Raw genomic sequence first — 21461 nt, forward strand, 5'->3', positions numbered from 1 at the left:
GTATGACGCGGTACCAAAATCATCGCGAGCTCACGACTCTTTGAATAATCGGCGAATCGCGCGACGCGATGTTCTAGCCGCGCGATACATCTCGCCGCGGTTCGCGCGAGTATAAGGCCAAACTAATCGTCCGTGTAATACGCCTGGAATTGCACTATTTCTTCGTTTCTCGTCCTCCCTTTGTGCACTGGCTACACCCGGCACTTCGTCACGAGGACACCAACGAACGTCTAAACGAGACTTTTCCTCTTCCTCGCTCTTTACCATCGTTTAGTTCCTTCGCTATCAACTACGATCACAAAATATATGTGGGAAACATCCGATGTTTTCCACGATAAAATCAAGAAAAACACAAAAATGTTTTATCCATATTTTCCTTCTAAACATATTTTAATAAATAATTCCTACAAATTAAATTTCGAGATCTGGTATTGCGGAACGCTTGGTAATTAATCTTCGTGTCTTCCTTTTCACAGCGTCATATTTTTATTCTCGAGCGCATTAAATGTTAATCCAAAGCAGTCCTTGACCTTTTGTATTAGTAATTTTTAACGTAAGTGAATGGATATTGAATCTAACAAAAAAATATATAAATTATTTCTTCTCTTCGTTCGATCTTTCATCGTTCTGAGACGATTCTTTCATCCTCGTCGCCTAACAAATCGCATATCAATTCTCCTTTCCTTTATTTGATATTTCGCGTATCAAGAACGATACGCTCACCTCTGCCTCGCGCGATATTTCCTATCAGCTTGCGAAATCGAAGCTCGGTGCATCCACACGACCGATATCCCGTGAATTAATTTATCGCGTCGAGGAGGAAGGTCAAGTTTTCAACGTTTGCGACAATAATGCTAACGATATCAGAGAACATACATATATATACATATCATTGCATAAATTCGAAACGCTGATGAGGACTATATATTAATATGAGAATAGCTTCGGACTCTTGAAACCTAACTATAGTGAGTTATAAGGAGGAAACAAATTGCGTTATATAATAAAGAAAAAAAAACACATTGATTTATTCTTCGCGATACTTCAAACGTATCGTGACAACTAAATGATATATCTAACGAAGATTATTCCAAACAAAAAATAACAGGCAGTTTTTCAAAGGGCAATGTAAAATTGGCGCGAAACAAAGGAGACGATAAACTGGTATTTCGTTGAAAAAGCGAAGGGTTCTGGATGAGCGGTGCGATTACAAGACAATAATTAGAATATTTAGAGACGCGCCACCCGTAGCGCCTCGAGCGTTTAGGCGATGATTTACTGGCCGCGGTGTTCGCGTACGCGCGTGTCTAGGGATCCACGCGCATGCATGAACGCACGGTCGCGCGGGCTTTGTTACCCAGCTACGGGTACACCCGCCAAGCGTGCAAACTATAAGGTATAAACAATAAAACAATCGTACAGAGAGCGGCGGCGCGGCAATAAATCACGAGAGACTCGGTTATCTGCCATGGCTCGTAAGCGTAAGGGATAACGCGTCACGGCCTGGCCTCCGGTAAATTTAGCTATTGTCGTGCCTAGGATATATTAAATCTCGTTAAAACGTCTTCATGAAGCCGAGGGTTGACTTTCAGGGAACGGAACTTTGCTGCTTATAACCAACTGCATCATGGTCTGCCGTGCTCGGTCACGGTCTCTCGCTGATACCCGCCCATTTTGTCACTTTGACGTTTGCGTTTCTGCCTTCTGAAAAGAATGCCGTCGCTTTCTCTTGGTTCAACTTCGTTTTCGAATACACTATATTTCCAACTTCTTTTATAGTATCCGAAAGTTTTCGGCAAGTAGGTTCCAACAATACGCTGGTTGCAAGAAGTAAATTTACTCGTATCCGTTCAACGGCAACATATTATTTAATAATGTTAATTAAACCTGACGCACGCGTATCCAACCAGGTAACAATCCATTCCGTCAATCAAGCTCCTGACGATACACGTAAGTCGTAAAATATGTATGTGCAAGTAAATACCGCGGGATATGCACGAACCTCGTGTAACGCATAGCTTTTAAAACAATGATTTCAACACCTTGAAACCAGTATCTCTTGATTCTACTCGTCAAAAGCTATTAATACGTTATGAAAAAAGGCGCATGTTTCGTGTATGCGCCGAAAAAGTTCAGCCTTATTTTTCGTTTCTTTTCAGAAGGTATTTATACGTCATTCTCGTAACGTCAGTCAAGTGACGGTCGAACGTTTGATCGTCGAAGTGAACGTTCCGGTCGCTGTATCGCATTATTCTTTCGTCGATCACCAAGACAGCACGAAAAGCGGATAACAATGTAGCGAAGATCGAGAAACGTCGAGAACTCGTGACCGCTCTCGACGTTTAAAAATCTCATTTGCGCGTCGTCTTTTTTTGATCAGTCTCGGATCGAAAATAGACGCAAAACCGATAATTGGACGCGTTCGGCGCCTAGACGTCATCTGGTTTCGCGCTTCTGCTCGAGTAAAAGAAGACGACGATCCCGGTGATACATGGCGTCGCCCAGAGTAGTACAGGTGTAGCTTTTGTGGATTAATAGAGAGAGCCAGCTCCGCGTGAATAGACCTCTTGTGAGTCGATTAGCTGCCCACGAGCCTATTCCAGACCCCAGGACCCACGCGTTTTCGGTAGGCAAACCTAGGAATTATGCAGCAACACAATCATCCACAGGTATTCCCGGTGACAGAAACGTAGGAGTGATTTTTCTTCTATGGATGAGGAACAGGCCGCGCCCACTTGTTTACCAAGGGCAACAGTTTTACCTGAAGCTTTGCCCGACCTGGCTTAAGTCACAGGACCACTCGCCGCGCCACTCTATTGATTTATTCCGTTCAGCCAGTTTCAGGGACCAAGGAAAGAAACCAGCACGGCACAATATGTGTTCCTCTAAAAGATGGTTTTCAGGCGGAACCTTGCGAATTCAGTTTCCGTTCAAGCGTAAAGAGAATTTCTAATTCATTGTTCTATGGGTTTCTATTATTCCGTGTGATGACTCCAAAGTTTCTTTCAACATTGGAAAGCGTTACGAAACATGAATGTACATCATCCTATCTGGTATTCGGAAAGAATTTTAAAACTTTGGCAACGATGCGATGACATCGATTATCATGTTAGAATCTTCATTATCGAAACATCGATTAACGGAGTGGATCGATCAACGAAAAATTTGATAGTGATATTGAAATTGGATAACAGGAATTGGAAAGTAAAAGAAATTACTAAGGATTTATTCGAAAGTTTTATTTTTGTTTAATATTAATATCTAGAAAACAGCGTGAAATAAATGTTCTCTCGTGGAAACAAAGTCATTCGATTATCCAAACAGTTCCATTATATGTGAACAACGCGTGTCACGATCGTATAGTTTCAATAATCAGGATTTCGTCGTATTACTAAATTTTATAAAAACCTCTTATAGATTAAATAGAAATGTTTCTGCAATCTGCCACACACGATTAAGATATTTGAAGCTATCAAATTTGACAAGCATAAAGGAAGACATATTTTGTTAACTCCGGAAAGTGGTATAGTCGATCGCTAATGAAAATTACGTTCGAAACCAACATATTTTACAGATAGCGTTATATAATCAAATATGCCTGCGTTTCGGTCGAGGGTCCCGTAGCAAGAAATTCGAACACCTACGTACGAACAGCGGTTCGTGTTATAGAACAATGGTATATATTTCGAACGCCTCTACCGTGATTATCGTAATGACGCCAGCTCTCCTCGAGCATCCAGCAACCTCTTCAATGATATAGTAATTTGTGGGCCGCCCCGCGACGCGAATACCGATGCGTCCAGCGTCAAATGGCGTCATTCGTTTTCACGACTGCCACTCTTTCTCCACTTGACTTTCTATCACGTACTTTCAATTTTTCATGAAACTACCGACATTCTGCGATACCGTGAAACTTTCACAACGTCTTATCAGAAAGAGAACTCCAGTTGCGGCTCGTTCGTTGCACTTGCTAATGATATCGAAATGCGATGCGTCCGGTTCGGCGCAGAGTGAGTTTTTTTTTTCACATGAATGAGTTCCACGCGTGTTTCAACAGTCCGTTCCATTATGTATATTTTCTAACAGCAAGACCGTAATTTATACTATATACGATCTCTGCTATACGTCAAACGCTAGATAGCAGTTAATCTTTTCATGTACGTGCTATATATGTAATTTTTTGAACTTTAAATTGAATCGATCTGCTCGGTATCAGAGACGTGTTGTAACTCGCATCGCTTTGCGATTTGTAATTTTAGTGTATCTACGCGATTGACAAGTATCTGCGATGATCTTTGTTCTATCCGTATGTGCGTCTTCTGTAACGTTACGTGCACGAGAATCAAGACAGAATAAAAAAAAAGTCGTTTGAATTGAATCGCGACGCGTGAAATGGTAAAAATCGTGGTCGTTTGAACAATATGAGGAGAGTAGATTGGAATCTCCACGATTGTCCCACTGGATAGGAATTCGACGGACGAGGTTGCTTCGTATTTGATTAGGATTCCATCAAGCGAGGACCATCGTTCATCGGTGACCACCTCGAACGGTCAATATTATCACACGTGCTCAAAATGCCGACAGAGGGACCGTTCTTATATCTGGTCGTCTCTCGCTTCGATCACAATTCGGTTTTAGATCGGAACCATCAGTTGGTACATCTTGCGCGGCACCTGCATCCGATAGGCATATATTTATCCAAGTCCGCCCTTTTCAGGTAGACGATCGCCATTTGAATACACCCGGAGATTCGATGAATCTATTTGCATGCACGCCTCGTAGATAAAGAGGGCACACCTTCATGGGACAGCGAACGCCCCCAGAATTTTGTTTCCCTGGTTCCCTGAAAAAGTACAAGGTCGTTTAAAGGGAAATTTTTACCTCTGGTAGGCAGGCTGGGTGCTTTTAACGCCCGGAGCGGAATTTTGCTTATTCTTAGGAAACGAATTTCTATCTAATCCTACAAAGTCTTTTAAACATTTTCTTCGCTTGGAAATTGATCATATAAGACGCGGTGAAAACTCGAATAAATGTTCTAGAATACTTTCAGTTCCTTTAAAACTTTGAATAGAAAAAAAAGAAGGAATTGATGTGGGTGACTTAATTTGCACAGAGAGGATTAAGAACGAAATAAGCTTATTGTTTAAAATTATTTAAAATTATTTGAATGGACGTCGACGAATGGATGTAAGTACGCGTTTAACTGGAAAACCAAGTGAAATGACAATTTTTGTAACGTACTGAATTTTAAAACTGTCACCCTGTAAAAGCTGGAAATATGATTCGTCGTGCTTTTTTTTTCTACGAAGTCTTTATATTAGCATATCATAGTTTATGCTTGACATTAGATAATCACCGTAGTAAGCTGATGTCACAACATTCAAAATTGCAACCGACGAGTGTAATCGTAGCTATTGAACTCTTTCGCTTCTTGCGTTAAACTATTTCCATCCAGTAAAGCCGTATCGCGAACGAAATTTTCATATCGAAGTGATATTTTTAAAGGGTAGCAGTGAAATGTATAACGACCGAATTATCGCGGTTAGTCGTGACTATACAACACGATGACTGTACACTGTAATCTTTGGACTGCATTTACCCTGCCCACAGAAAGTGGTAACAACTAATAACGCGTCGCGATACGATCGTGAGAAAGCAATTGTCGGGTTCTGAGATAGCAACGATTCCTCCACGAATGTAATGTCTACCATAAAAGATTCGAGGAGGCGATAGTTGGAAACGAATTAGGCATATTCGTAAAAAAAAAAAAAAAAAAAAAAAGAAAAAGGAACAAAGAACAAACGAATTGAGAATAATTCAAAGTGCAATTATTCGTGGTGTCGTGTGTACTTGCGTTTGAGAAACGTTGGGCCGATCGTAAGGAGGAACCGATTCCGCGACCAAGACAACGGAACATCCGTTTTTTCCACGCATTTTACGATGCTCATTTCCGTTCTCGGTAATGTCACTTCGCATAGTTTTATCTGGTGACCGGTACAACGCGCACGCTCGTAAAACACTTATGACACCCGTAGCATAATAATGCCGCCCGATAGCAGCTATCTTGCCATATAGAAGGCCCACTCGCCATTTTCCTAATTAATGTTTAATGTTCCCGATATCTTGCCCTCTTTACTCACGATTATACCTGAACCGTTGATATCGCGTATCAACGCTCCCAGGCTTTTCTTTAACCCGTACAATCATGGAATCAGGTTAAAATTTGCGTAACTGTTATTCGACAGATAAACAGAAATTAAAGATATTACCGGTTGTATTTTAATCTTAATGGCTTTTCGGTTTTCCTATGAGTCACCCGTAATGGTTCGAATGCGCATCATCGAACGAAATATCGAAACTTATTTTGCTATCATTAGCTAAGCTATCGAGTAAAAATGTGCAACTTATACCAACATGTTGACACGTGAAAGTTGTATATGAAAAATACAAAGAAGAGGAACGTTTTCTTATCCATATATCCACTTTGCGAAAGTTATCCAAATTCTTAAGAACCGTACGACCGTTATAGATTTATTGAAATTTCTACGAGGAATTCGAAATCGGTCGTTTCGATCGTCTTGATAATTTTAATATTAACCCTTCCGCAGTGTGACACGAGAGAAACTCTGGCAAGTTGTTAAATATGGTATCTACCATCGATTTCGTATTTCAAATCATTCAGGCTGTAGAGACACCACTCGCTAGACCTAAACGCTAGATTCAATTAGTTATCTAAATTAATTATATTTACTTATTTATAATACATACCTATAAAATATACTTATCTATAATAAGTATTAATTTATTATAAATAATTAGCCGTGTCACTGCGCCACGCCAGAAAAAATTACTGAAAATTCTCAATGCGAGAACTGTTATAAATTGCATATGTTAAATATATTGTAATTATTACCTATTTGCTACAAAGAGTCGCGAATATAGCTATTTTTCATATGTGATATCAGTAATATGAAAGATATCACCTTGAATTTATAAAATTTTTGTGAAATATTTCAAAATAATCTCTCATTGTAACAGTGTTGCTACCTAATTACGCATGTACATATGTATTTATCTATTTCAGCCTGATGGCCTAGAAATTAGACGTGGCTTTACACAGTTTATAAATATAAAAGAAAATTAAATAAGTTTATAGATAACTATAATCTATATAATTATGGTACTGCGTAGTTGCCTCAAGGAGAACAATGTTGACAGGCGTTCTAACCAGAATCGTTAATCTGTTTTCAGTCGCATCAGGAGGAGGATTTGTCAGATCCAGACCTTCAGGACGAAGAGAGCGGCGAAGAATTACCTCAGCAACCACTTCAGGGTAACACGCACTCTTCGTCGGATAATGCATCCGCACAGGCTAATACACCTACTCCATTAGCACACTTGAACAGTCTGATGGGTGCACACCATCCGCACTTTCTGGCGAAGCTGAAAATGGAGGTCAGTGGAAAAAAGACGTTTTAACGCTTTGGTCCGTTCTCCAAGACCCTCGATGAATGTCGTGAATCTCTCGTTAAGTGAGAACGTTGTGTTTCGATGAAGATGGGGTAATTACGAGGTCGTTGAAACGTCGAGTAATCGTTTACGTAATTCGCGGTAGAACTTGATCGAGAAAGAACGTTCGTTGATTCGAAAGGACAGATACGAACGACACACGGGCTTTGAAGAATCTTGACAGATTGCTGCAACTCTGTGACTATTATCCGTTACGAGCTTGGCGCCGTCGTGGCGCTATAGTAACGCGCGTTTCTTTTCGAATATAATAAAACAACGAGACGGTTTTTACGATCTTTACTTTCAACTCGGGATCGTTCCGACTATTTTCCAATGCGAAATTCATCCGTTGTACGCAACTCCTGCTATATGGAATTAGAGCGACATTCGTAGCTTTCCGCGTTTATTATTTTATTCGGTAAAATTAGGCAAAAGTGGATCGGTATGATTAATTATTAAAGTATCGCACATACTGCAATTGCAGTTGAACAATTTTTCACAGGCAATCGATGTGGATGCATTAGCTCATAAAAGCGGATTAGAAGCGTTGCAAGTTGCTATGAGTGGAGCCGGATTCAGTCTACCATTTTCATTCCCACCACCTGCAGCGTTCCTAACGCCGCAGCACCACTTGCAAAGCAGTCATCCACAAGCGAGTAGCACTATTATGAGCAGCATTGGAAATCAGTTGACATCATCGGCCAGTTCGCATTCCAGCGAATCATCACAGGGTAGCGGTAGAAACGGTGGAGAGCCTCGTGAGACCAGCAATCATTCGCAGAGTAACTCGACGGGCACGAATCACCAGCAACAGACCAGCTGGAGCTTCGAAGAGCAGTTCAAACAGGTGCGTCAGGCAAGTACTATGGATAGCTTTATATACGTATAGATCGTTCTCGTCCTTGTTATCACGTTCATCAACGAATTTGTCGATATCCGCGTCGATCTCGCTTCTACACCTGGAGCGATTGTTAAAAAAGAACGTGTAATTGAAAACAATCGACGTACGGGCCCTGTTTAATTGCTCTGAAAGTTTAAACACGACCGATATCTGGGCTAACGGGATCTAGGGATCTGGGGTTCGTTATCGCAGGATTTTTAGCACAGCACCCAGGTTATCGCGCTCGTTAATGCTCTTCCTCTGCCGTGAACGTTATCTCTTTTACAACGTGCGAAGGACCTCTGTTTGTCCAAGATCCGCAGCTGAACATCGAAACGAAATAATTTTTTATTTTGAACTAATACTACTTTTAGCTAGTTGTTACTTATGAAACGACAAATGTATTTGTTCTAGTCAGAATTAGTCTTAATTAGTTAATTCTTAGTATTATAGTTCTAGTATTAGTTAATTAGTAAGAATTAGTTCTTTTATTACGTTAGATCTTCCCTATAAAAGCAAAAGCTCCTATTATTAACAATTGACGAAACGAAAATATTTTCATGGTCTCGAAAAGGTTCGGTTTTCAAAGTAGGTTGGATACAAGTAGTCGGTACAAGAGTTGACCCTTTGTGGATAGAACGGCTCGAAGTCAACCGTATTTTCGTTCATAGCACTGCAACGTGTCAAATTCTAGACGTATGTACATACACATATTCTCCGTAGGATAAATGAAATGACACACATATGAGTGCTTTTGGTTCTATCAGTTGCTTACGCCGAAATCGTATGTAAGTTCCCCGGCCAAATTGATGATTTACAGAGAACGTATATATACGGCGGTAGTCCGTAAATGGTAATACCAAGGCGCCAAATTCGGTTCTCTCTGTCAATCGTGTCAGACGCACGCGCACGTATGAGAATCGCGGACGAGAAAGAATCCTAAACATATTATAAAGCGGTAGCTTTGTGGGACAGTTGTTAGCGGCACAAGGGACATGTAATCACGAGCGGCAAGCGTTCGTGCAAGCAAAAGAGCTGGAAAGAAGTGGTCCATAGGTGACGGGTTCAATTAATGCAACGATGGGAGCTAATTATTATTTTTACACGCGCGGCAGATAATTACTGGCCGACCGTCCTCGAATCCTATCGTCTCAGTTGACAGTATCTTCCTCCTGAATGCGCGAGAAGGACAAAACGATCCACAACACGATCGAGGCTGAATGGGAAGAAGAGAATGAGAGAAATGGACGAGGATTGGAAAAGAAAGGTAAAAAAGAAAAAAGAAGGGTAGAGTGGAATAGAATTTGAAAACAGCGTCACGTGAGATAAAAGCAGAGAAGTGGAAGGTTGGAAGGGTTTGGAGTTATAGAATAAGCTTGGACGCGCATCGGAGCCTTGTTAATGCTTTTTGTCTCGTGGCCTTTACTCGCGTGGATATTTTTGCTTGCGGTCTGTCGGCCAGTCAGCCTGGTTCGGTGTTAGCAGCGGTGGTTTTCAGTTTTTGCAAAGAGGGTGTGGTGTTGGATTACCATTTAGATTGTTCGCGCGCGCCATACGCCGATCTTCTTCCACAGCCTGTGACAAACCTACTTGCTTCATGAACCTTCGGGGGAAGAACGAAAACGCGTGTGGTGCGCGTATACGTCTCCCTCCGTTCAGCTTTCTTGCACTCTTGCCACCACGTTTTCTCTTTTTCTTCCTCTTCGGCGGTAGTTACCTCACCGTTCGTCCCTTGTCGATCGTTTCGTCCTCGAAGAGTATAGGAAAGAAGTATGACCGAGAATTTTCTGTATTTGCCGATGCGCTTTATCTTTCTCTCTCTCTCTCTCTTTTGATCTTTGAAGTCTGAAAACGTCGTGTCAGGGGCTGTTCTCATAGAGAGATCGAGCCCGAGGTTCGATGTCAAGGAGACGGGCCGAGCCTGCGCGAGGCGTATCGTTGATTAAAGCGTAGGGACGACGAGAGAACGCGAAAGACGAACGGTAGAGAGACGAGGAACAAGCGTAGGAATGAAAATGGAAGTCTCCACCTACTCGAAGAGCGGCGCCCGCGTCTCACGGATCGCATCCATCATTCCGGTGGGGGCGTACTTGCCGGGTCTTTAATCTTTCTTCTTAGCGAAGATGGTGGTTCCTTGCCTTCTCTCCCTTAGGTGAGAGAATCTTGCCCCTTTTTCGATGCTGACACGACGCTCCACGTTCTCGCAACTCTCGATCTCCTGCACCAAATTTAACCTAGCATGCTGCGAACGTTGTCGCCCCTCTTGTCGCTTTTCCATCGATTGGAATGCAATTGAAAGCGTCGACTGGGGCAAAGTTATGGCTGTCGTTTTCCGTCTGCCGCTTTCATTCGTCGCGATTGAAATACGGAGCGATACAAATGATTTCACGCGATGTACGCGACTCGCGTCTTTTTTGCTGCCATTCTAGCGATCGTTTCATCGCAATTCGTTCGTTTTATTTCGATCTTGCCACGTAATCGCGCTACGATCTTTCGATTACGCGAGCCTCTGACGATAATGCCGAATATTAAAGTTCGACTCGTGAATTATACGATCCTGTATTAATAGTCAACGCTAGATTTACGATCAGGAGATTTTTGTAGTTCTTTTCACAATATGTTCATGATTGCGCAACAATTCGTGTAACGATCGTGCAACCAATAAAACGGAGTATCGCAATCGTTAACGCAGCATGAGGATTTATAACACTCGGTAAATATGCTTCTTGTGATCGGTTTGTTTCTCTTGGCGATAACTTTATTACGAAATCGTCCATCTAACGCTTGTATCAATCGCGCAATCGATAAGTCGAGCAACTATGAACATTAGACGAAAAAATGTATGCGTTGCGACGTGTTTCCACACCTCTCCCCTCTCCCTTCGCAAACGTTCTACGAAAATCGTCAATTACCATCGACGATCATTCCCTTCGTGTTTATCGCGTTATTCGCGACTTCTCAAGATTCGACCCAATCTTCCAAGCTAGCAATTTGCGAACGTTAGACTAAACCGTGATTTCGTTGTAATTAATCGCCCCTCGAACTTCCTACCGATATTCTCAATCACCGTCGATAATCGTTCCATTGACGTTCAGCTTACTAGAAAGAATCATCGTCGACGTAACTCTAGCGTTCTGGGCAACCTTTCAACCTCCGACGAGGCGCTAACGAGGCGCCAGGATAAAAGTATCCAAGCTTCGACGAGTTTATAGTTCTCAGTTGTTTTCTCGAAACTGAATAGGAGGCTTTTCTGTCGAAGACGAAAGTCCGTTTCAATAAACCAGGCCGGCTGGTACGTGCACCCATGGTACACAGACAGCGAGCCACCGATGGCTAGGAACACGATCCTCCTCGTCTCCGAGTTGCAACTTTAACTGCACCTACACGTATCTTGCCGCGCATCATCCCTGCTCGCACCACCGTTCACTGACCGTGCACTCCAGCTATCACGGCCAGTATAATACTGTAGCACTATACTTTGCAGCCATTGTGAAATAACTCGTAAAGCTGCAAATTGCCGGGTATTTCGCTGCCATATACCGACGTGTGTACCGCGGCTCTTTACACAGTTTCGCGACCGTGTTAGTGCATGCGTCCAGAGCCAGCGTAATGCACACCCACGAGCGTGTTCTCGCTCGTACTTACACGATGCTTCGGTTAGGTGTGTCGGTTCGAACAGCTTCGAGTTCTTGTAATCTATGCATACGCGCGTCCGTGCATGTGTATATCTTATACACGTATAACCACGCAGGATACGTGTATCAGCCGGTGGATCCTTCTCGCGTTATCATTGTGATTATGCAAATGCGTTATCATTATGCAAATGCGCCGGCACGTTTAAACGCGGCCCACGATTCGTGCGTGGTCGTTTGTCGTCGCTGCCGTCCCAGCTGATGACTGGAGATCGCGGGTGCGAATCACACCTTGTCGCGAAACTTTTTGGCAGAAAACGGGGAGGAGCTGTTGGCGTCGTTGAGATCGCTGGTATTCTCATTGTACGTGTCGTTTATACGTTATGTATACTTAAAGAGAATTACGAGGCAATTGTATTATTACGAAGGTTCTTTCGCACCTTGTTCGGGCTCATATTTCGTAGAATTTGACGAGTTACGAGTCGTAGATCAATGGTACTGGTCGATTTTATCGTATAACAGTAACGTTCGATCAAATGAGATCCTACGACGAAAGTTTGTAAATTACAAATTATTTCGTTATTTCGTTCGATGTAGAATTGTGTAAGATTGTAAAGGGATCTATAAACTACAACCTGTAACTCGTCGATTCACCGATATTAATCGGTAAATTATTGTGCAAGAAGGCTCTGACGATGTTTTTGCTGCAGAATAAACATATGCAAAGTTAAGTGCACGGCTCGTTCAGTCAATTAAATTCCAAGCTAAGTGGATAATAGGCCTTATATCGCAGGAATGTAACATAAAAACACTTATTTATTCAAATGATTACAACTAGACTGCGGATCTTTGTGAAATTTTATATTCTTACGGACATAATTCAAAATATGGAATCTAAACGGAAAGTTCTTTCGGCTACCGAGTCGTCGTGGTAAATGCACTACTTTAAATATCGAGCTTTGTAGATTTTTTGAATCTTAGATTTCTCCCAAATGCGTAAACATTCGCGGTGTAATTACATCGATGCGATATCGATTAGTTATTCGAAGCTCGAAAAATTGCAGACGATGTAAAAAGGAAATCGGATAGAGAACCGATTATCGTTAATTATCAGGCCATTACCGCGGGAAATCGTAGCTCGCGAACACGGAATAACGCAAATAATAGTTCAGTTTTTCTTCGCGCGTTTGCGAAACAAAGCCTGGCCTCGCGAGTTTCGATGGCCTTGCGATATGGAAAGTTGGACGAGCACAAAAGTCGCTTACGAATATTATACGACGCTTGCACGACACGTGCGCTCCTACGTATCGAACGTTTTGTAATTATCAAACGTAGAGAAATAACCGTCAGGTCATACGAAACGTTATTTCATAAAGTTTATCGATAATGAATACGTTCTACCGAAGTGAATGGCGAACGGGTCGGCGGAGTCTAACCGGTAAACATAATTTGTTCCTCCATGAATCTTCCGCAACGAAGTTACCTCGAAGAGGCTAGTCGTTGCAGCCCCGTTTCATCTCTCGAAACCCCCCTGAACGAGTCACGATATATTAATTAGTCGGCAGTACGTCCAGCTCGTCAATTAATGTCCCTTTCTACGGATTCTCGGTTTTCTTTCTTCAACCGACCTGCCATTCCCACTGGTCATTATCTTTGTATTGCCGGTTATCGATCAATTAGTAGGTCCATGCATGCAGAAGCGCAATTACAGGCAGGGTGCAACGAGATGATTATTGAACGAAGCCTCGTTCACAGAAGAAGGCAATTGTCCGAGCTTACAGCTTACGGTTCCATTGTGGCACCCTTCGTTTCTCGAGGCGGCGGTGCAACGGTTTGTTAATTCTCCTGCATTCGGGAAGCCAGTTTCTTCAAAAGGAACGAGTAAAAAGCTCGAGCCACGACCTCATCCAGGCAACAACGAGGAACCTTCCGTTGATGTTCCCTTTTTCTTGAAAAAGTGACCGCTGGTTGCTTCGACGTGGACTAAACGTTTCTATAAATTGCCGTCTGTTTTAAATTGGAAATTTTTTTCTTTTTATTTATTTAGTTGTTTACATTCACAATTTGTCCGATTTGAACATTTGATAGAATTTTTTGGCTGTTTGATTATCACGTGGGTACCCCCAGCGGAGTATCATCTTCGTGATTGTTAGGTTATGTCCTTTGTGAGATCTGTTGGTTGTAAATTGGAAATTGGCAACAAGACAAAAGTTGCTCGTTGTTGCTTCGGTGCAAACGAGCTCTAACGTTTCGACAAGTTTATATTTAACTCTTTTTCGAACATACAATAATAGAAAAACCTCGTTAATGTTTCAACAAGGACGGAGCTTTAGTAATTTTGCCGAAGAATGTTCCTCTAGGAATCTACATATTTGGCGTAGAAGAAAAGGCGCGTGATCAACTAAAAAGACGTTTTATTACGCTCGCAATATGTCTCGCGTGTATCTCGTTTCGTTGCAATCGAGGCGGATTTCGGACGATTCGAAAAATCTTCGTAGGACGCTCGTTGACGACAAAACCAACGGCGAGCGGTCACGCGTTTACGCAGCTTCTCGCTGTTGCTTTAGCGAGGATGCAGCTCCAGGCTCGTTCCTAAACGGGACTCGAATGGAGAAGAGAATCGTAACAGGGTAGCAAAGCCTCGAACGAGCCGCGAAATTACGGACGACGGTGTTACCGGAGAACCGTGTGCTGGGCTAATCCACTTACATTGCGCACAACACCTGCATCGCTTACCTGGTAAACGTTTCAACAGCGTCAGTTCTTTTTACTTAAAAAGGAGGAGAAAAAAAGTAGGAAAGGGAAAAAGAAGAAACGATATTGACCCGCGGATTCTTCGTGTTTACCTAATAATTGGATGAGGCTGTAAATATGGCCATTAAGCTACCTACGCTTTCCTCGCGCGCTCGTTAGAACCAACCAATTGCATGGCGATCTCTCTCGTTTGGTAGTCTTCTTGCTTCTTTGCGTCCTTCTTTCAGCCGTTAGCGGAATCTTCGAAGAGTTCTCCGTTCGGGTAAACCTGGAATAACCTGGCTTTCTTCGTCTTTATCGCACTTTTCTTGGGCGCCAATAAGACGGGTCTTGGGAAAAATGGTTGGAAGCAACCGCTGGGGCAACTGGGACCTTTTGGCGCTTCTTTTTACCTTGGTTTTGCGACCGGATCGACCGCATATAATCTGCACGAGCATAGCTGGTAGACGAATAGTTAGGATTTGATCTGAATATATGACACTCGCGATTTGTAAATATGGCATTTCTATAACGACGAAGATCCTCGTTCCTTATCTTCACGATAGAATGGAAATTAAAAATTTATGGAAGATTCAAAGACGCAAGAAACGTACGGAGTGCGGACAACGTAAAACGGCCAAAAATTTTCTAATTTTATTATTCGAGTACACGATGAATGTTCGACTCTCAGAACACAAACGATTTGCTTCCATAATTTCGTTTATCGTAAAAAATGGCACAAGCAACAGCAAATTGCAAGATAGATTCGAAGGAATAACGCTTACAACGTTATCACTATTTAATTTCCAATCTTGCAACTAATTAATGCGGTCTCTGAGTGGCTCAATTATTCGCAGTCTATTTGCGATCCCGTAAAAGACAGCGAGACTATCAGTACATTTTTGTTTGGAAATATAGGCTGAGCTAATTTTCATCGTTAGACACATTCAAGTAGAAAAACGATAAAAATTATGGAATGTTGAAACGTCGAGCCGATCTTAACATTTAGTTTTCCATAATACGACGTTCTCGAAGAAATATGAGACACACGATTAGCGATGATCTCTCGATATCGAGTATCTTCAGAAAAAGACGTCAGTCGGTATTATCTTGGCATCGAATCTCTCGCGCGCTGGCCAAAACGATGTTGAAGTTTACGTGTGTGGTGACCGTCATTCCTCGTAATTCCATGGAGATAGAAATCTTGTAAGTAGTGCGCATCGATAGAATCGCGGTGTTACAGTTTAGGCGACGGGCAAATTGGTTCGTTACGCCATGGTGCACCACTCGAGGATCAGATTTTCTTTTACAGGATGTGACGAACTGCTGCTACGCTCTCCCTTTCGAGGGAGATGCAATTTTCCATTTCCTTCTTCGATCAGATATAAGGGGAGAAAATTCCAGAAAAGTGGAAAATCAGAATATGTAACGCCTTTCTTGGAAATTCATGGCAAAGATAGCAATAATAGCGCAACTTCATGTTTCATAAATCGTATCCGAAGCTAGGAGAATGTCGGCAACAATGAGTAACATTGACAGGTAATTAACATATTGGCACGTCTGATACTTGTACATATTTGTAAAGTAACGGAAGATCCGATACGATGTTTCAAACGAATATAAATATTTTAATCTTCACGACGAAAAGGTTAAAAAGATCTAGAAATATTTTCCTAGCTAAGGGAAATAATTCCTTTCCTGTATTAATGTCGGCGGTTAAATAGAAATTAAAATCAACGATAAATCATCGAAGGCGCCTGGTAGCCGTTGCTCGGAAGAGTCACGATCAGAGGGAAAGGGACGCCCGCGTAGGAAGCGTACCTACACATAGGAATTCAGAGATGTCTCCATCACGAACGACAAACGACCGACACGAATCTCGACGCCGTCAGAAGAGTTATATTTTGACCCCGGTTAGCATACCAAAGCTGCATTATATTACACGAGCCTGTGCCCTCGCTATTATAGTGAATATCTTTGCTGGGCTATAAGCATATATGTAAAGCACGTGCGTTTCCATGGGGTGTCGCGGTCGATCTCATCGGCGACTAACCACACCACAACGTATCGTATCCACATCGTACTCGCATACATCGTTCTATTTCTTCGGACCCAAGCTGGTCCAGGAGGATCATCATCTTCCTCCTTTTCTTCTTCTTCTTCGTCGTCGTTGTCGCGGTCGTCGTCGAGCCACGGAGATATCATTTGAATTTCAATGAATCATGTGGGTGCAAGTGTCGCCTGTATTCATTCACGGTTTACATCCATACGTACGAGTCGTATACGAGAATACACACACGTTTCTTCGAACGTTTCGAGGGACTGTATACTCGAGCATGTTCGTATGTATGTAAAATATCGTCCCTCCTCCCCTCGCGTCCTCCTCCACTCGTTGGTCCGCGTGGAAAGAGGAGACAAATGTCGGAATTCTCTTGGTTCTTTTTCCACGGCGCATTCACGGTCTCGCGTTCGAAGCCGACACAAAGGTGTCTGTTGCGATTCAAGTCGCGGTCACAAAAGGAGATTATCTCCGATCGTCCTTTGTCGACCGATTTTCCCCGTGTCGTTGGTGCGCGCCACTATTACGGATAGTTCCGTTCCCCTTCTCCGTGGTAGCCGTATCAAACCTCGTAATTTTTCTTGCAGGTATCAGTGAATGGTCGGTATACCTCTTCGCCAGTCGTCGCTCATAGTCGGTATACCTCTTAGCGGTCGATTCTTCTTCTTCGTACTTTCGTCACGTGGACGAGACAACCTGTTGGAAAACGAGCGTAAAAGGAGGCTAGGCGAGGATCATTGAAAACCCCAGTGATTTTTCGCCTCGGAGATTTTCATAAAACCAGAGACGCGCTACACAATCGTTCGTTTTAATTTCCTCCGCGAGGAGAGGCGGCACAATGCCCGGGATTTTTCTTTTTTTTCTTCTTTTTTCTCACCGACGCGAGTTCGAGTCTCTTATGCAAATGCTCGTTCGAAGGGATTCCACGATGCAGTCGTTCATGCTAGGTAATTTATATGGGTTCTACAGCGGCGCGGTCCGTCGCGTTCGTCTCGCCTCATTAGCGTCTCTCGCGCGCAATTATCCACGCCTCGGGTTCCGAAAGAATTCGGTTTAGAATCGTCGCGGCCAAACTGTCCAGGAATTCTGCATCTTCTCCTTAATATCCTCGTAACTTTCGAAACTGCCCAAGTTATTACGCGGTCGTCCTATCGTGCCGATAACGCGAAAGGTATCGCTCATGGTGAAATGGTGCGTGACATCGCGCCGCGTCCCCCTTGATGTTTCCATGGCGCTGTCAAAAGTTTGCGCGATTCTCCTCTAGATCATCGTCGTTATCCGCTTAAAATCTTCCGACGAAGGAAACGTAGAAGACGCGAGAGCTCGGCGCGCCACTACTTCCGTGATTGCAGGTGTTGCATACGTGTTACGTGGCTTTTGTTCGTGAAAAACAGACCGAGAAAGACGTTTGGTGTACTTAAAGGAACCGTCGCAGTGTGAGTAATACGACATTGGCCGGTGTAAGTACATACGGCGCTTGTCGTGGTCCGATCGGCGCTTTTTTCCGCGCGGAATTCCCTAAAGGTGACCGGACATTGCCACCTTATCCCGAAAATTACACATAATAGCCGGCAGCGAGTGATCGCAGCTGCCGAAAAATGACGGTTATATCGCTTGTCGAATATCGTCTCTTTCGGAGTATACACGCGTTTGCCCTCATTGCGATCGCACACGACGAGATAATCAGCGAAACAACGCTCATTGTTCGGGAACCGTTCGTTTCTTAGGACATTTTTTTCAATGGCACCGTGAAATTGTCGATGGTAGTTGATCGTGATGAAATTTGATGGACGATGGGAGAAGACAATGCGCTCGGTACACGATCTGTCAGCTTTGGTAATTTATTATCCGTCTGAAAGATGCAAATTTCCGTATATTACAAACGTTTGACCAGTGCTTGTCGATTTGGTGACAATTTTAGGATCTGTGCGTTCTGACCAAAGCGATATCTATGTCTTTCTTTGAACAGATATATATCTAGTTGTTATTAATTAAGTTTCGGTGCAGTTGCTTCTCTTACTCTTAAGAACCTTCACCTTCGATCGATCGGGATCCGCGAAACGTGCAACGTGCCCCTGGTCATGGGTCTTCTTTCATCGGTGCGGAGGAAAGGTGGAAGACCGCAAACGAGCTAAGACTTAAGGTCGTCGTGCCGTTTATTAAATTATTCCGGCCTGTCTCCGCGACGAACTCGCTCTCGAACGAAATTAATTTCGTCGCTCGAGGATGCAACGAGGAGGAAGGAGCGCGCATGGTCGGTGGGTGCTTTCGCTCTCGCGGAGAGATTCGCACGGAAAGGAAAGGGAGGAAGAAAGGCACGCGTGGGACGCGTCATTTGCTTAATTGCGCTATCCACGAGACACGCTCGTTCGCATTATTCGACCACGCGTGCAGCCGCGACGACGCACGTGAGTCAAGAAGAATTCGAGCCGACAAATAGAGCGAGAGAAAGCCTGTCTTTGCTTCGACCAACCGACCTTTTGCCACGAGGATCGAACATTGTACACACGATAGAATCATTGTCGCAATCTGTATCGAAGCTATGCTGGGAAAAATCCAAACTACGTTTGTATTGACACGATGTGACTTTATTGCGTTATTTGCATACGAAGAGTCCGCTGGAAGAACGCGACAAGAGCATTTTTGTTGACTTTTTGATTTTGATGTCGCTTGCTGAGTAAGATAATCGAAGGGGGCGCGCCTTGTTAGATACAAGTTTCTCGAATGTGGGTGATAAATCTACGAAATTTTCCGAATCATCGTTTTCGAAATGATCGCCACGTTTCAAAAGCACGTATTTCGTTTCGTAGCCAAACTAAGGAACAGTTTTGATAGAATTGAACGGATTATTTAAATTTTTAAGTCGTTTATCGTGTTTGCTTTTTCCTAGTCTTTATGTAATAGACAAGAACAGAGGTAACTTTGGCTCGTGTTATCGTCAGTTCCTCGCAACCATTACGAAGATACCGCGCCATTGTCTTATCGATAACGTCGTTGTTCCATTTGATTTTGTAACTTTCCGTAAATGCTCTGATATCTGTGAACGGGGGTGTAGTATTTAGGAACGTGCTACGGTCGTAGGAAATGCTACCTTTAGTCACCTCACTGATGGAATTCGGGGACTGGACGATCTCGATGAGTCGAAACATCCCGAGCACGATGTCGTTCGGGATATTTACGGAACGTTTGAAAGCGGAGAACGGAAAATGGGAAGCAGAGATCGAGTGGCGCAAGAAACGGGATGTGTCGTGGGCCAGCAGCGATGGAAGGACGACGGGAAGAAGAAGAAAGAGAGAGACAGAGGGTGACCAGTCTACGAAACGAGCGAGATAGAGCGAAGGGGTGGGGCGTTGCCTTTTGACACGACATGTGTCGGTCGTCTCTCGCGCGAGATCTAAGACTGCTCTGGCTTCCGCTAATCCGAGAATCGGGCCTTTTAATGCGAGGCGAGTTTCGCGATTATAAATATCAGAGATACCGGGAACCCGGCCACGGGGACGTCTAGACTCTAAATGAAACCGTCGCCGTTAAGGGGGTGCGGCGCAAAAAGAGCTCGACAGCTCAGGGAACTCGTGTTTCTGCTCTTTTTCTCGCGTAAACTGGTCGAATCGAGCCGCGTGATACGATTTAAAAGGTCGTGCAGAAGGGACGGATTCAACTGGTAAAGAGAAGACTCGACGCTTCTCTAAGATTATTACGAGCGCAGTTAGCAGCTTTTTCGCATGCTGTATATACGTTTGGATCTGTACGCTCGGTGCAAAAGTACGTTTTAAATTACCATGGTCCCGAGGAGAGCAGAAGAATTACGACCTACGGCAGCTGGCAGCTGCGAAGGGCCAAAGGCTCCTCGTCCCAGACGGCATTAGGAAGTCAACGCGGGCGAAAGATGAGTGGACGAACCTAGAAAGGGTTGGATCGTACGAAGTACGGTGAAAGGGACTATCTAAAGTGCCTGGCATGGCACGCGACTCGTTCCGGCTATATAGGAGCGTTTAGCGAAACAGGGTGAGGATCGTACGGCGGGTAATTTTAGGAGAAGTCATCGGCTACCGTCGTCTTTCCTACAAACCATCCACGTGCCTCTGTGCTGCATTGTTGCGTTACTGGGAGTCGTCGATAATTTTAGACGAGGAAAACGAGGGAAACGTTTTCCGTATTTCGATATTAACCGAGGCAAAGCTACCAGTTTCAGAGTATATATAGAGAGGCTGTTTCTCCCCGAAACGAAGGGATCGTCATTCGACTCGACGCCATCCATTTCGTCTGGCCAGTTTTAAAGAAATACGGTGCAGCTTTTCTATTCGAAACCTTATCTCGAGAAAAATAAATCAACCGGGAAGAAAGTAGGATCGCAGGATCCAAAAGGGTGTGTATTACGCAGCTTTTCCTGGATACGCTCGGTCGTTTCGTTCTATCTCGTACGGTCGCTATTATCGTGCTCGCAAGAAAAGCCTGTACCTTCGGTAGCCGACCACGGAGAAAGGAGAACGTCTTTTTGTGTCCCTGCCAAGATGCCCGAGATTATCTTTGACCACGGCTCGAATCCTCGCCGAGCAATACGTTTTACGGTTATCGGTCTGGTCAACGACTGTCTAACGTCGAAGATGCTGCTCCCGTTTCGCGAAAATTGCGCGGTTTCGAGGAACGA

The 21461-nt window shown here is 43.6% G+C and overlaps 1 protein-coding gene across 7 annotated transcripts in view; it reads left to right on the forward strand.

The window, feature by feature from the left end:
- The window catches only part of LOC117236832 (protein dead ringer), a 136483-nt gene that overhangs the window by 34527 nt on the left and 80495 nt on the right, over window positions 1-21461 (forward strand). For 6 of the 7 annotated variants that reach the window (XM_033500144.1, XM_033500145.1, XM_033500143.1 and 3 more), the window contains 2 exons: window positions 7252-7455; window positions 8012-8365. In XM_033500144.1, the coding sequence (XP_033356035.1) occupies window positions 7252-7455; window positions 8012-8365 (558 nt within the window). The remainder of the gene's footprint in view (window positions 1-7251; window positions 7456-8011; window positions 8366-21461) is intronic. The other variant, XM_033500147.1, reaches the window with a different exon arrangement.

This window comes from Bombus vosnesenskii, unplaced genomic scaffold (genome assembly GCF_011952255.1).
Source record: "Bombus vosnesenskii isolate JDL3184/JDL3185 unplaced genomic scaffold, Bvos_JDL3184-5_v1.1 scf7180000013352, whole genome shotgun sequence".
NCBI lineage: Eukaryota > Metazoa > Arthropoda > Insecta > Hymenoptera > Apidae > Bombus > Bombus vosnesenskii.